This window comes from Nuphar pumila, chromosome 13 (genome assembly GCF_984573655.1).
Source record: "Nuphar pumila chromosome 13, dmNupPumi1.hap1.1, whole genome shotgun sequence".
NCBI lineage: Eukaryota > Viridiplantae > Streptophyta > Magnoliopsida > Nymphaeales > Nymphaeaceae > Nuphar > Nuphar pumila.
Genome location: NC_143261.1, coordinates 25,470,227 through 25,487,050, shown reverse-complemented (window position 1 = coordinate 25,487,050; position 16,824 = coordinate 25,470,227). Strand labels below are relative to the sequence as shown.

The following is a 16,824-nucleotide window of genomic DNA, read 5'->3' as shown; positions in this document are numbered from 1 at the left end:
GAGATTGTAATGCGAGTTGAATGGGATTCCATGTGATCATTGGATGATGATGCCAGTCCATCTCACATGATGGCAATGGAGTTTGGATTATGGGAGCCTGGAGGGTTGTAACTTGTAATATGAGGAGCACCTTAAAAAATACCTGAACATCCTATGATCATGATTTCAGGTAGGGCTAGGATTCGCAGGTTCCAAGTTCCAACCCTATGGGTCTATCTTCAAACTTGGTTATTACCAAACAAAGTGGAGAGAGAGAGAGAGAGAGAGAGAGAGAGAGAGAGAGAGAGAGAGATTTATAAAATACAAATACAGATAAATTGAAATACACAGGCAAGTCAGTATACACAGTATGTAACGTACAGAATCCAGAGAGAGAGGTACAGTATTCTAAATAAAAATATAAAATACAGATAAGTTGAATACACATGGAGGTCAGTATATACGTACATAATCCCAGAGAGAGAGAGAGAGAGAGTGTGGTAATTTGAGCTTTGAGTTTGCTCCTGAAAGGTATAAAAAACCTGCGAGCCTTTTAGGTCGATGAGCTCTCTCTCCTTCCCATCCCTCCCGGGTTTGAGCGTCCCATCCTCACCTCGCCACCGCCGTCCGATCTGCCCTACATGCACGCGGATCCATATCAGATGACCCGTTTGCCCTAATACCCATCTCCCCTCTCCCCCCCCGAGTTCCTCCTACTTATCTGAATTTCTCTCTGTAAATCCCCCAGAAGATAGAGGTAGAGAGGGAGAGAGCTCAATCCGATCATGGAGCTCAATTCGATCATGGATGGGGGTTCTCTCGAATCGAACCCGCAATCCACCTTGGAGGAGGAGGCCAAGAAGAGGAGTACGGATTGCGTCTACTTCCTTGCATCTCCTCTAACATGCATCAAGGTCGCAATTTCGATTATTTTTGCTTTTTACCCTATCTTTTTCTGGTTTCACCGATGCCCTTTTGCTTACATGCTCTGTTGGTGCTGAAATCTGTCCCATTTTGGTTATTGGAGATCCTCTTTGGATTGTTTGTTGCATCGATGTGGGTGTTGCTAGAGATCTGTTTTTTTGTTGCCTTCTTGTTAAATCTTTCAGTAGGCAGTGTGGTTGTCTCTTAGCTTCTCGTCCGGAAGCTTTTATTAGTTTTTTGCTTAGAAAATCTGAGTTACAATGGTAATGTAAAAGGACCCTTCTTCATGAGATGGGCTGTTCTTGTTGTTTCGGTGAAATTTCGAGTTCATTGGCGCTGTTGGTGTGCGAGATGTTTTTGACCCATGTCGTCCCTTGCTATGATATTTGGTTGCAGTTGAAGGTTTTGAAGCATCACTATCACCATCCATTGTCCCATTTGTGATTCTGTTTTGGTTGAGGTTTCTGAACGAGAAAAAAATAATCTTGATATGTTACATATGCCCAAGGCCGTCCTTATGTTTTATGAGTAGTCTTTCTGATAGGATGGTGGTAGCTTTACTGTTAGAGGCCGAGCATGAGGTATCTTGAATTCACTTTTTTGTTATTGTCACACATTTTGGGCAGATGAGTTGGTATCGTTCCTGGCTATTCATATAACTTGTGGATAGCCAAGAACCCAAGGAAACTAAGTTCATCGGAAGTTATTACAAATTAAGGTCAAGTCGATGTAGAATGTATACATCTTGGATATCTGAGCTGATTCTGCACTTGATATGTATGTAAACTGTAACTCTACATGAGCTAGTTTCTTGCAGAGATTTCAGTTGATTTCCCCTTTAAGTATTGAGGAATATATTAACAGAGAAATTATTTTTAAACTTCTGAGTGCATTGATTGATGTATTTGAATGAGAGAGACCTTTGTGGGGATTTATTACATCCAGAGAGTTTTCCATTATTATGATTTTTTATGGTGATGGTAGCCATCAAAGTGGGTCCATACATTGATTATGGCAAGCTTAGTTACAGGTGCAGAATGAGGGATGTCTGGATTTCTTCTTCATTATTTTCATGTAGCGAAGAGTACTTTATGTTAAGATGTGCACATAGTGCTTGCATGATTGTACATTTTATAGCTGTGATATTAATCTTGATTTCTATTTAATCTATAAGAAAGCTGGTGTTTTTTTCATATCTTGCAGTTTGTGTGACATCTAATTGTATGTATAGAGCACATAAAGACCACTTTTCTTTAAGAAGTCCACCAAAAATGCAGTCTCATTTTGTCTTGCCATTGGCTAATTTACTGACTTGAACTTGTTATGTTGCATATTAGGGGTGTAACTGGGTTGGGTACACCCGACCCGACCTGAAGCCCCGAACCGATTATACCCTACTCGAACCGATATTGGTGAACCTGTGGGTTTGGGTCGGGTCCAAAATATAGACCCGTAGAGAAAACAGGTCGGGTCTTGGGTATTGTAAATGAAGACCCAAACCAAACAAACCTGACCCGATTATGTACCCAAACCCAAACCGACCCGTACCTGACCTGACTATATACCTGAACCGACCCTTACCCAAACCCTCTTCATACCCAATCCATTTGAAAGTTTCGAATCGGTAAATATTATATATTCAATTAAACATTTAAAGATGTTGATAAACTTAGAATTAATATGCATTGCATTTTAGTAATCTAAACTTTAATTCATTTTTGCATATACTTCCTATTGCCCTTTTTTCCTGAAAATTGTTGGATTGAAGTGAATCCCAGAATATTACTCTAGAACTCATTGAATTTGATACATTTTGAATATGATATATCATTGGTTTTTTTGTTTCACCATAAAATGTTCGGTTGGAGTAGATATATTCTTTTTATATTCAGATTTTAACATTATTTAGAATAGATATTAAGCTTCTATTTTGTTGGCATATAATCTTTTTAATAAACGTTGATTCCATTAATTTACATATTTTTTATTGGCAAATATTTAGGTCTAGAATACCCATCATATCAAGATCCGAGCTGAAACTTGAACCCATTAAGACCCGAACCCGTTAATCTATATGGGTATGTTTTTTTCAGTCATACCCAAATCCGAACCCGACCCGAATCAAAACGGGTCTACTAAAACCTGATACAGTCATACCAGACCCAATGTATACCCGAACCTAGGGATGCACAACGATCGGGCTCGGCTCGGTTCGAACTCATTCGGGTAGATAAACGAGCCGAGCTCGGTATGCATAAACAAACCGAACTTGATCAGGCAATCAAGTTCGGTTAAGCTTGATTAGACCGATTAAGCTCAGTTTGCGTAGTTATATAATGCACATAGAATAGTATATTTACAATTTATGTTTGCAAATTTAACACATCAAGTGGCCTTGTTTGGACGGGTGAGGTGTTGGGTAGTTCCAAACCCACTGTTTTCAGTGCAGTTCAAATTTTTTTAATAAAAAATGCTCAGCTCGAGCCGAGACGAGCCAAGCTTGAGTTTGACTTGAGCCAATTTTGGACAGAAGCTGTTCAAGCTCTGCTCGAGCTTGAGCCAAGTTTGAACAGATAGTTTTTTTTATTCGAGCTGAGCTGAGCCAGCCTAAGCTCGTCTCAAACTCGGCTCGTGTGCATCCCTATCCGAACCCGTTAACCCATATGGGTCTACAGTTTCTAATTGTACCTGAATTAGATTGGGTCGGGTTTAGGTCTTACTTTTAGACTCGATTCAGAATTGGGTCTTATCAGTCCCAAACCGAACCCGACCCGGTTACACCCCTATTGCATATGTATTCCCTGTTATCCTTAATATCATTTTTTGTCATGGATCTCTTTATATTTTCATGTTGAGGTTGTTTCCTTTTATGTTGTAATTGATGGGCATAACTCTCTTGTAATGCCAATTACCATTTAAGACAATGGATGGATATTTTATAAGGGTTATAGGGATTTTAATCAATATGTGGATAAAAATTAGCTTCTGTATTTTTCCTTTTTTTGTTTGGGAATTTTAAAAGAAAAATAAACTTATGATAGGTGGGGTGTGAAAAGTATCTTGCATTGAGATACAAATACAGATGTGGAGGGAAAACTGCCCCCCCCCCCCGATACATGAACCTGGCTGCGTAAAGTTGACCCCAATCACAATTTTTTGAGTGATATACTTTGTTATTATGCAACCATGTACTTGGATTGTTCATGTCAGAAGAGCTGGACTGTCTTGCCTGGTGATACAACATTTACAAAAAAACAGTGTATAAAGAGTCTTGGTCTAAGGACCTCTATGATCACATATAGCTGGAGACCTTTCTGTTGGCATTATCAGCCTAAGCAATGAGATTATCCAGTGTCAATGAATGCTTGTGCAGTATTCTGGTTTGTAACAATCAACTCTGTTGTTTTGATTGACGGAACACACAGAAAGAGTGCATAGTTCCTGAGTGAATGGAAGGATAAATTGTTTTCGATTGAAATATGAAAGAGTAATGCTGACAACTGATTGATAATCAGTACAACATGCATTAGCAGAACCTCAAGGGAGAAGATTAAGACTCATCATCTTGTTAATGCCTACCATCTTTTCTGCTACTAGCTGCTACTCCCAAATTCATCATCCTTTTGATTATCGGAGAAAGTACAATACTGAAAAATGTGTTTTGTTGTAGAAAATTTGGGGTTTGAATTTTTCACACAAGGACTATTTAATCTGGGGACCATTTATCTGTAACTAGTCTAATGATTGACATCAGAAATTAATATGATTAAGGATGCTTAATGTTGAATCTGTATTGTGATATACACTTAGTTGTCCAAGGTGGTAGGCAGTGAGCCCCTAAAAAGACTAGTCATGGACTAGGCATACTAGTCGGGACTAGGCGTACTAGTCGGTACCTCAACTAAAAAAATAAAATATGTAAACAAACTGCTAAAATGAATAACAAACATGTATACAACATAAAATCAATAAAAAATAAGCAATGGGCAAAACATGTAAAACAATTATATTAAATAACCTGCTCCAAAAAATTAAGAATAAATGAACAATGGAATAAACAAGCTATACAACTAACAATGTGAATAAATAATATATAAAAAATAAAATAATGTATACAAAAATATTAACAACAATAGACATAAAATAAGCAATAGACACAATTGAATAAACAAACCATGCAATCGACAATGTAAATAAAAGGCAACTAAATGATTTAAATACAATTAAAGCCTTAACAATATTAAATTCACATCGAAGTGATAGTTTATGATAACTAAAAAAATCACATTTAACCGTTTCATATGCTAATCTTTATCTCTAAACTATGAAGATCATAAAACTAAACTATATAGGCAAAAAATTAGGACAAAATCTTCATTGTTTCATCCAACTGTCGCACCACCATCTCTTCATATTGATGTCTTTTTTTGGCAAGTGAAGTTAATCGAGTTTGCCGCGGTGGGTCATCATCATCTTCAGAATCTGGAACAATGACTGGAATTCCTTCTTTGCATTGTTGCAATCTTTTTCTTTCAATTCCTTCTAGTTCAACAACAACATCAACACAAAAAGTGACAGGAATAGATAAAAAATGACATGGATGTACAAATTGACAATGATCTGCAATATGTTGCTTATATCTATGGAGTGCACCTCTAATAATAGCACCACAAAACACACATCTCAATGACCTTGATTCATTATAAATGCTTCTATAGTATTTTCATGCATGATCATCTCTACGACATGAACGTGAAGGTGACATCAACAAATGTATAATAAAACATAACCAATTAATCACCAAATAAAAATATATGCATACACATATTCAACAATAAATCTACACACATGTAACAAACTTAACTAATAAAAAAAGAAAAAAAAAACTTAGTTGTCAAAGGCGGTGGGGTTGCACATTCAACATACAAAACATGATGATGACTCACCACGGCAAATATGCAACACATTCAAATATATATTTGCAAATATATAGAACATCAATACAGAAAACATGCATTATTCAATATAAATATTTAGCAATACCTACACATGTCAAATCCAAACTGATATATGTCTAAAGGGTCAGGGTCAAAGAACCCCAATAAGTTTACAATAACAAGTCTAAAATAGTCAAATCCAAAATGATATGTCTAAAAGCTAAGGGTCAAAGAACTCCAATAAGTTTATAATATGAATCAACAAACAAGCTAGTTCAAAACTCTCCACTCTAATGAATCTAATCCTTAGATGATGAACGTGAAAGTCAATCATAATCATCCGAATCATTTCATCAATATATCGGTCTTCTTCTTTAATTACTTTAGAACTAGCTTCTTCCTCTTCTTCTTCCATCCTCACCATTTTCTTTTCGTTTTTGGATCTTTTCTTATGCATTGTGTAGTACGGGTTTTTGGGCCTCCTATGCCTCGACGCTCCTGATGCCTTATCAACAAAATTGTCATATTCAAAACCGCCTCATCTTCACTTGGTCCCTCATCTTCTTCTCTTAAGATGATGGGGTCGATGAGATCTTCTTTGCTCATTCGCTCTTCATATCTTCGATTCAATCTCTGATTATATTGCACAAAAACTAAATCATTCGATTTCTTGTGCAAAAGTCAGTTTCTTTTCTTTGTATGAATCTACATATATATATGTATGTATATAATTAAAATATATAAAAATTAACAAATATTGTTTAGTAGTAAATAATAATTTACCACTTCAAAAGTACTCTAGTTACATTCACAACTGGGTGCACTACATGTGAGGCCTAAGATCCGAACAACAAAAGTCTGGAGCTGGGGACAACCAATGCCTAAGGAAATCCACCAATCCACTATAAACAAAAAATATCAAATTAGATGTAATTAAAGTAGATAAGTTATAAAAATAATACAAAGCTAAAGTTATATGAAGTTTAGTCAACTTGGCAAATACATTTTTCTCTTCTTCTTTGCTAACTTCATGCCAAAAGGCCCACTAGAAGTTATAATATTTTATCAATTGGTCTACTAGTTCACTTTGATCTTCTTCACTTCGAACAAGACGATTAATACAATCATACAAACTATTTTTTATCTCCTCATTTGATTTGATATTTGCATAATCATAATATATAGTTGAATTTAGATATAAGCCTGCCACATGCAAACTATATAATATATACATATACATAATAACATATGCTTATAAGTTATAATATATTAATATATATTTACATACAGAAAACAAATATATACATATATATATATATATATATATTTGGTATACAGGAATAAATAGGAATAGGAATGGCGTAGGGATTGTTATGAGTCATTAGTTTATAGATAATGTAGTTGAGGTCCGTAGGAAGGGTGATAGAATTTTACTTATTAAATTAGTATTAGGTACGGATATTATTAATATTATTAGTGTTTATGCACCTCAATGGAAAAGTGCTATTGGAGTGCTGTGCGATCGTAGAATGCCATTGCGGTTGAAGGGAAAGTTTTATAGGACGACTATTAGACCCGCTTTACTATATGGTACGGAATGTTGGGCTGCCAAGCGACATCATATTCAAAAAATGAGTGTAGCTGAGATGCGGATGCTTAGATGGATGTGTGGAAATACAATAAAAGATAAGATTCGGAACGAAGAGATACGTAAGAAGGTAGGTGTTGCACCCATTGAAAATAAGATGCGAGAGAATCGTTTACGGTGGTTTGGACATATTCGGCGAAGGCCTAATGATGCTCCAGTTAGAAGGTTGGAGAAATGGGAAAATATATTAGTTAAAAGAGGTCGGGGTAGGCCTAGGAAGACTTAGATGGAGATGATAGGAAAGGATATGAATGCTTTGAACCTCACCGAGGACATGGCGTTGGATAGAAATGATTGGAGGAAAAGGATTCATGTGGAAGACCCAAAATGAATTTCTTTTTTGGTTCATATCGCTGACCCCAATTGTTTTGGGATGAAGGCGTAGTTGTTGTTGTTGTTGTTGTTGTAGTGTTTATGCACCTCAAGTAGGTTTAGATGATTCCATTAAGCATCAATTTTGGGAAGATTTAGATGGAGTAGTACAAGGGATATCTTATGGAGAAAAGCTTTTCATCGGCGGTGACCTTAATGGACATGTAGGCATTAGTAGGGATGGATTTGAGAGTATCTATGGAGGCTATGGTATAGGAGAAAGAAATGAAAGTGGAGAAATGATTTTAGATTTTTGTTTGTCCTATGATATGATCTTAGCAAACACTTGGTTTAGGAAGAGGGAGTCTCACCTAGTAACATTTAAAAGTGGGGTTAATACGAGTCAGATAGATTTTTTCCTACTTAGAAAGAGAGATAGGGGTTGTTGCATCGATTGTAAGGTTATACCGGGAGAAAGTGTAGCTACACAACATAGAGTCTTAATTTTAGATCTTAGAATTAGACAATGCTGCAAAAGGGATAGACATAGGATAGATCCTAGAATTAAGTGGTGGGCACTGAAAGGAGCTAAACAAGAAATGTTTGTAGAGCAGGTAGTTAAGGAAGCTGATTGGTGTCTCGAGGAGGATTCATAATCAATGTGGAATAAGATAGCGGGTGATATGAGAAAAGTGGCTAAGGAGGTATTGGGTGAGTCTAAATGCCACCACTAGGTAATGATACATCATGGTGGAACGAGGATGTCAAATTAGCTATTAAGGTTAAAAGAGAGTGTTATAGAAATCTAAGTAAGAGTCGTGATAATGAGAATTTGGAGAAGTATATGATAGCAAAGAAGGAAGCTAAAAAAGTTGTTCGAAACGCGAGGGCTACGGTATATAAGGAGGTTTATGACAAGTTGGATACCAAAGAAGGCGAGAAGGATATTTATAGGCTTGCAAAGATGAGAGATAGGAAATCGAAGGATTTGGGTATGGTTAGATGTATCAAAGATGAAACGCAAAGGGTTTTAGTCAAAAATGAGGAGATTAAGGAGAGATGAAAAGATTATTTTGATAAGCTATTTAATGATAGTCATGCTCAAGATCTTGGAGACTTCTCCATTCCTTTTCATGAGATTAATCGTGACTTCATGCGCAAGATTCAAAAGAAAGAAATTGCAGAGGCTTTGAATAAAATGAAATCAAGAAGGGCAGTTGGCCCAGATGGTATACCTATCGAGGCTTGGAAATGCTTGGGAGAGAAAGGTTTAGAATGGTTGACAAATCTTTTTAACTTGATTTGGCGAACAAATAAGATGCCTAATGAGTGGAGGAAGAGTACTTTGGTGCCTTTATATAAGAATAAGGGTGATATACAAGATTGCACAAACTATCGTGGTATAAAACTCATGAGTCATACTATGAAACTTTGGGAGAGGGTGATTGAGTCTAGGTTGAGGAAGGTTGTCATGATATCGGAGAATCAATTTGGTTTTATGCCTGGAAGATCAACTATGGAAGCTATACATCTTCTTAGACAACTTATTGAAAGATACAGAGAGAGGAACAAAGATTTGCATATGGTTTTTATTGATTTAGAGAAGGCATACGATAGAGTACCTAGGGACGTTCTCTGGTGGACAATGATGAAGAAAGGTGTTTCCCTAAAGTACATTAGTATAATTAAAGATATGTATGAAGGAGTAGTAACCAATGTCCGCACTTGTGGAGGGGTGACGACCAATCTTTCGATAACGGTTGGGTTACATCAAGGATCTGCTTTAAGCCCTTTCCTATTTGCGATAGTGATGGATGAGCTTACGATATCAATTCAAGAAAATGTACCGTGGTGTATGTTGTTTGCTGATGATATTGTTTTGATTGATGAGTCTAGAGCTGGGGTTAATGCTAAGTTAGAATTATGGAGACAGACATTGGAAGCTAGAGGTTTTAAGTTGAGTAAGAGTAAGACTGAATATATGGAATGTCGGTTTAGTAAGCAACGAAGTAGTGATGGGAGTGTAGTGAAGCTTGGTGAGCAAGAAATACCGGTGAATGATTATTTCAAATATTTGGGATCCATCATTCAAAAGTATGGAGAAATTGATGGAGATGTAAATCATAGGATAAAGGTTGGGTGGATGAAATGAAAAAGTGCAACTGGAGTGCTGTGCGATCGTAGAATGCCATTGCGGTTGAAGGGAAAGTTTTATAGGACGACTATTAGACCCGCTTTACTATATGGTACGGAATGTTGGGCTGCCAAGAGACATCATATTCAAAAAATGAGTGTAGCTGAGATGCGGATGCTTAGATGGATGTGTGGAAATACAATAAAAGATAAGATTCGGAACGAGGAGATACGTAAGAAGGTAGGTGTTGCACCCATTGAAAATAAGATGCGAGAGAATCGTTTACGGTGGTTTGGACATATTCGGCGAAGGCCTAATGATGCTCCAGTTAGAAGGTTGGAGAAATGGGAAAATATATTAGTTAAAAGAGGTCGGGGTAGGCCTAGGAAGACTTGGATGGAGATGATAGGAAAGGATATGAATGCTTTGAACCTCACCGAGGACATGACATTGGATAGAAATGATTGGAGGAAAAGGATTCATGTGGAAGACCCAAAATGAATTTCTTTTTTGGTTCATATCGCTGACCCCAATTGTTTTGGGATGAAGGCGTAGTTGTTGTTGTTGTTGTATATATATATATATATATATATATATATATATATATATATATATATATATATATATATATATATATATATATATATATATATATATATATATACAACATTTGTGTGTGTGAGTGTGAAGAAAGATACTGAGAACAAATATACATACATGATATATATACGTGTGTGTGAAGTATGAAGTGTGAAAAAGGTAAGAAAACAGATAATAACTGAGACAAAAAAATATAAAGCAGAAACAATATGCACAAAAACTAAACAATATATACATATACATAATTACATATAGTCATATATAATATATGCTTATAATATGTTAATATATATAATTATGTGTGTGTATGTGATGTGTGAACTGTGAAAAAGATAAGAAAACAGATTATATATAAATTACACACACACACACACGCACACACACACACACACACATATATATATATATATATATATATATATATATATATATATATATATATATATATATATATAACTGAAAAACATAAACTATAAAAAAAAGAAAAAGGAAGGAAAAACAGGAAGAAGAAGAAAAAAGGAAGGCAAAACAGAGGAAGAAAAACAAAAAGAAAAAAAAAAGGAAGAAAAAAAAGGGGAGGGGGGGGGGGATAGATAAGAATAAAAAGAAAACTGAGAGAGAGAGAGAGAGAGAGAGAGAGAGAGAGAGAGAGAGAGAGAGAGCTACACCCTTCCCCTTTTACACTAGCCCCTTGGCACAGTTGACCAGGTTTGGACAAGTCCAAACCTGGTCAATGAAGTTAAGAAAAAAGGACATAACTATCCCCACGCCTAGTCGGCAACAGCCTAGATGGTAAAAAAAGGGCCCCAAAAGCCCAGGCGGTGGAGCTGCCCGCTGCCTTTGACAACTAAGGATATGCAACAACATTTAGTGATGTTATTTCATTTTTTCTCTGCATACTACATCACATTTCTGCTAAATATTTTCATATCTTTCTACTCTGTCCTTTTCCTATATTTTGCATTGCACTGACTTGCACTTCTCCTCGTAGTTGTATGTCACATAAAGCAAATGTATTTTTCCTTGTTTAAAATATAGGAGCATGTTGGTCATTTACTAATTCATTAGATGCAATTCTTATACAAAATTTTCATGCATATAAATCTTATGTTAGACTTCCTACATTTGAATGAAAATATAATGACCTTTCTGTGAGTGTTATGCATTCTTTTCTGTCTTGCTGATAGAGATGTTTTCTCTGTGGTGGATTGTTTTCTTGTGTTCACCCATCCAAAACAAAATCCACCACCTGCCACTACCAGAACTGGTTTTAACAAAATTTAGTTCATTAGAGTGTTCTCTTGTTTGGTTTTCTATTTTTTCCCTAATTTGATTGAATTAATTTGATTTGTTCACTGTATTCTTTCAGGCTGCAAGTGTGTGTGTGTGTGGCCCTTCCCACATCAATGTTCTAGAACTAAATGGCATGCTCAGCTTGGTCATCCTATTTAACTGGGGAATATATGTCCAATAATGTTATAGAACTAAATGATGTGCTCATCCTCATCATCCTGTTTCACTGAGGAATATATGTCCAATACTATTATTACCAGTTTCTTGAAGATTTGATGATCCAAATGCCTAATAACTTCCAAGTATCTTTAAGAATTGATCTTATACACCATCTCCATGCCAGCCTTAGCCTGTGTTCTCTACTAGTGTGTGAAACTCTGTTAGTAAACTTTCCTTGGGATCTTTTCATCATTGGTTTTTGTAGTTCTGTTTTGTTTTCATTTTTCTCCTTTGCTTTCGATTTCATCAATAGCTTTATGCTTGTAGTTCAGTCTTATGTTCCTTTTTTCTCTTTTGCTGTTTGATTCTCTAATAATAACGATTTTGTGATTTGCATGATTCATTGGAAGCATATCTAAGATGACCTTTTTTCCTTCTTTTTTTCAGGGGGCTGAATGTGAGTATCGCCACAGTGAAAGTGCAAGAATTAACCCCAGGGATTGCTGGTTCTGGCTGAACGGTAACTGTTTGAATCCAAAATGTGCTTTTAGGCATCCAGTAAGTTCAATTTCCACCTTCTTCTGGTATGTGGATTGTTATTTGATAATCTATTCATGCATTGTGGCATTTGTCTTGCACACTTGCATGAGAAGGAAAATGAGCTGTGTGTTATCATTATTCATGAAAAATTTATTGCTGTTCTTGTGCCAATGCATCTCCACGACCTTGGATAGTGGAGGTTGCATGTACATCTGTGTCAAAATCCAATATATTCAGACTCAGCCGAGGCACTTTGCATATTGGCCATCCTCTTTCCCAAGTTGGTTTAACTAAACTTTTAAGTAATGAATGCTTGCATGTACAATATATTCAGACTTAGCTGAATCACTTTGCCCTGTTGGCCATCATCTTGCCTGAGTTGGTTTAGCTAGACTTTATGTCATGAATGCTTGCATAGTTCAGGCAGGTAAACTGAAACTGTTTGACCTCAGACTTGTACTCAAGCGGGTCAGGTTACCACATTTTTAAACTGCATGTCAGAATGCTCTGGTTGTCTTTTGATAACCAGATGCTTGAATTATGGTTGTATTGTATAAGGCGTTCTCCCGTTTGAATGTGTATCTACTTGCCTTGCTGTTACTTTCTGTACCCACTTCAGAAAAATTGTGTTTTAAGTGCTTGGCTCATCTTCTTTTGTCCAGCCACTTGATGGATTTCGAGGAATTTCAGCAACAGCGCCTGCTGGTGCATCTCAGCCCTCTTTACAACCTGCAGTGCCACCACAACTCCCTCAACATGCAACTGGTCCTTATCACCCTGTTTCTTACACTTCTAACAGGCAAAAGGTTCCTTGCTATTATTTCCAGAAAGGCCTTTGTTTAAAGGGCGATAAGTGTTCTTTCATGCATGGTTCACAGCCTACGGGTGATTCTGCTTTGCCTCAGACTGCAAAAACTGCTCCTGTATCAAATCCTTATACCGTTAAGAAGACAGTGAATGGAACTGAAAATCTAACTTTGCAACAAAAGAATTCTCAAGCAAAATCTGTGCAGCCACTGGAGGTACCTCCAGTAGTAAAAGCTGATGCAAAGCCTGTACCCTTGCCTTCTATTGGAAACACAGTTCACAAAAATAAGGCACCCATAAATTGGGATGATGAGCCTACTAGGTTCACACAAACTGCTATACCGGTCCCTAGTGGAAGTAACATAATTAGGCCCCGACTCCACCAATCCCAGCTACAAGATGAACGAATTCAAAATGGTAAAGATGTCGATGAATGCTTAGGTGAGTCTTCACCTGGCTTTGATGTTCTTGTTGATGATGATCTGGAGGAAGAAGAGTATTTTGATCCAGATATGGAAAGAGCCTTAGGACATGGTGGCAGACGTTTGAATTCCCTGAGGGAGTTTGATTGCATGGGTTCTGGCACTGATGCTGTTGGTGAGTTTGATGGTGAGCGTGGGGAATTAGGTGCTTATGATGTATATGGGCGAAGACAGGATCAATTGGGATGGGAGCAAAGCCATGCTTCCATGGCGAGGATTTTAGAGAGACCATCTATGGGAGAAAGAAGTCTGATGCTGAGAGAGGAAAGCCCTGGTCGGATAGAGGGGCAGGATTTGCGCCGTCAGCTCTCAAAGCGAAGAAGGGATAATGGATCAGGAGTGTTTGGCAGTCCTAACCCTCATGGAGATTCATACTGGAGGGATGATCAGTTGGTTGAGGATCGGTATCATAGGCATTCTCGTCGGGAACAGTTGCAGCATCCGAACACTGAAAGCTCCTTAAGTAAGCGTCTTCGTGGCAGAATAAAATTCCCAGGAAGGCGTTCTCCAGATTCGTCCTCTGAACCATACTCAGATATGGAAGGTGAGCGAAGAAGAATGAGGGCAAGATCATCTCCAAGCAGGCCTGCAGTGCATCAGGGAAGACACCTTGAAAAGGTGAAAGGGAGGACGAATGAAGATAGCACTTTTGAGGGGAAAAGTTTGAGAGGTCAAATTGTTAGAACCGAAGAGAGAAAATCTGAGTCTCTGGATTTCGCTGGACCTAAAAGCCTTGCAGAGCTCAAGAGTGCAAAGGTTTCTGGGATCCATGAAGAGCAGAATTCTGCTTCAGCAAACAGACAGGCGTTAAGGAGTCAAGTTGTCCATGGGGAAGCTGAGAAGAATATGAGGCTGAAAAAGTCTTCAAGCCAAGACCCCAATGCTTTGTTTTTATTTGAGGGCCCAAAATCTCTCAGTGAGATCCTCGATATAAAGCGAGAACCGGGTTCTGGGAACATGAGTGATTCAAAGAAAGAAGATGAAGTGAGCCAGATGGAAGGACATGGAAACTCTGATGTTACAGATTTACAGACCTCAATGGCTCAACCTTTAGAGCTCAAGAAAGAGTCTAACCAGGGCAGCGATAATCCTGCCAGTGCTGGAAAGATTGAAGATAAATTGGATTCAACAGATGAAGCCCACCCATTTCAAAATGATGAATCACCAACAGAAGTGGATTATAATGCCCAGGAAGAAGATGCATTGATGTTGGATTCTGAAGTCCAAGTTGTGGAAAATCTGGACAGGGACAGAGAATCAGAAGATGCAGAAAACCCAGATGCAGAGGATGAATACTTGGATGATGAGGATGGGGATGACTTTGCAAGAAAGTTGGGTGTTATGTTCTCTTAAGTTAACTGTTTTGGCAAAGTTGCCGGAGCTAGAGCTACTCTTCATATTTGTTGTTGGAATGTCACCAGAATGTTTCTGCATCTGTTATAGAAAAGAAGGGTCTGTAGGATCTATGTATCGCAGAAGAGGTGTTTTCTGGTATTTTAACTGCTTGGGAGCTTGCAGGCATCTGAGGCAAGGTGCTTCAATTGCATAACCGTCTTAGCCTGCTTCCTTGGAAATTTTAATTGTATTACAGAGCAGAAGAATTATTTCTGACCATATATGCATCATAAAGCAAAATCTTGGTCATTGCTTGGGTTATATGATGTGTTCTGCTGTCTTTGTATTTTGAGTACTGATCTCTCTTGATTAGTTGGCTGCTTAACTATGAGTAGTTGATGATTTGATTCAAAGTCCAATTTCTTCATATTAAGGGAGGCCCTTCCCTGCCCCAAGGGGGTTGACATAGTGGGGTGGGGCCTTGGTTGCTAGATGGGCAGTCAAGGTTCGATTCCCATGGGTGTTGCCCCCTCTGCGCAAGGCAATGCGGAACATAGGCCCTAGGGGCAGGGGTCCTAGTCTCAGAGTTTTACACTGCTGGCACGACGACCGTAGGTATGTCCAGGGTTTCGTGCTGTGCGGTTTTTTTGGGTTATAAATCCAAAAAAAAGGAGACCCTTCCCTGGTATGGCTTACTATTTTTTGATGGGCAAGCTGGAGGATAACCCACATAGGGGACGAACCCAAGACATCTCGTTACCATGGCGAGACCTACCCCCACCCCCTAATTGTAGACGAAAGATTGTGGTCTGTAGGGTGATCAAGTTATTTTTCTGATAGGCAGGATTTTCCTCCCCACTCCCCCTTCCCCTTCCCTCCCCTTGTCCTGCTTAGTGTTTATTGGAAGTTTTGGAAGCATGAGGCACAGTGTTTTGTGAGAATTGATGGTGTATACGCATTCATTTTGTTGTCCTTTTTTTTGTCATTATGGTCATTGCTGAGCATGGTTACTATGTTATGATCAATGAGTCCAGATCATATTAAAAATTGAAGGCATAATTTTTGTTCTTTTAATCTTGTTAAGAAAAAAAATCTATTCACTTGTTGGCAAGTTTGGTCAATATGTCGAAGTGGATTTGTTTGTAATCTCACCAGCCTAAGCAGAGCAAGTTGTCCTGAAAGATCCGTCTTTGATTCCAAAATTTGACACTTTCACCAATGGAGCACTGAAACCTTTTTTCGATGAAAGAGCACTAAAATCTTACTTTCTCAAGAATGAAAATGATCTTGAGACATAACAATGCTGTTTAAAATAGTCATCAAGTGTTTGGATCTCACATGACAAGTTTATAAACCTGAGAGTGTGTTTGAATGACGAGACACACTCGCAGATAGTGAGCCCCCTCACATCCTACATCAAATGCTGGACGCATTTGTAACTCTTTTAAATGGTGAGACACTCATCCACCGATAGTGAGCCCCACATCCTGCATCAAACAGGGGACACATTTGTGACTTATGTCCTGCTTTGGCAGGACACCATTGCGACAATGGTGTTCTGGGCACACTCGTGTGAATGAGCACGCCCAGAACGGAATGGGCATATCAATCAAACGGGCCCTGAATGATGCAATTCCAACTCATGAAATATCAGGGAATGACCAGTTTAATTTA

General features: G+C 37.9%; 1 protein-coding gene across 1 annotated transcript; it reads left to right on the top strand.

Moving 5' to 3' along the window:
* Positions 1-472: 472 nt before the first annotated feature.
* LOC149818135 (zinc finger CCCH domain-containing protein 19-like) lies at positions 473-15,471 on the top strand. Its single transcript, XM_089984056.1, has 3 exons — positions 473-893; positions 12,434-12,544; positions 13,189-15,471. Exons 1-3 carry the CDS (start codon positions 765-767, stop codon positions 15,166-15,168), a joined length of 2,220 nt encoding a protein of 739 aa, XP_089840182.1. The 5' UTR covers positions 473-764; the 3' UTR covers positions 15,169-15,471.
* The last annotated feature ends 1,353 nt before the right edge of the window (positions 15,472-16,824 follow it).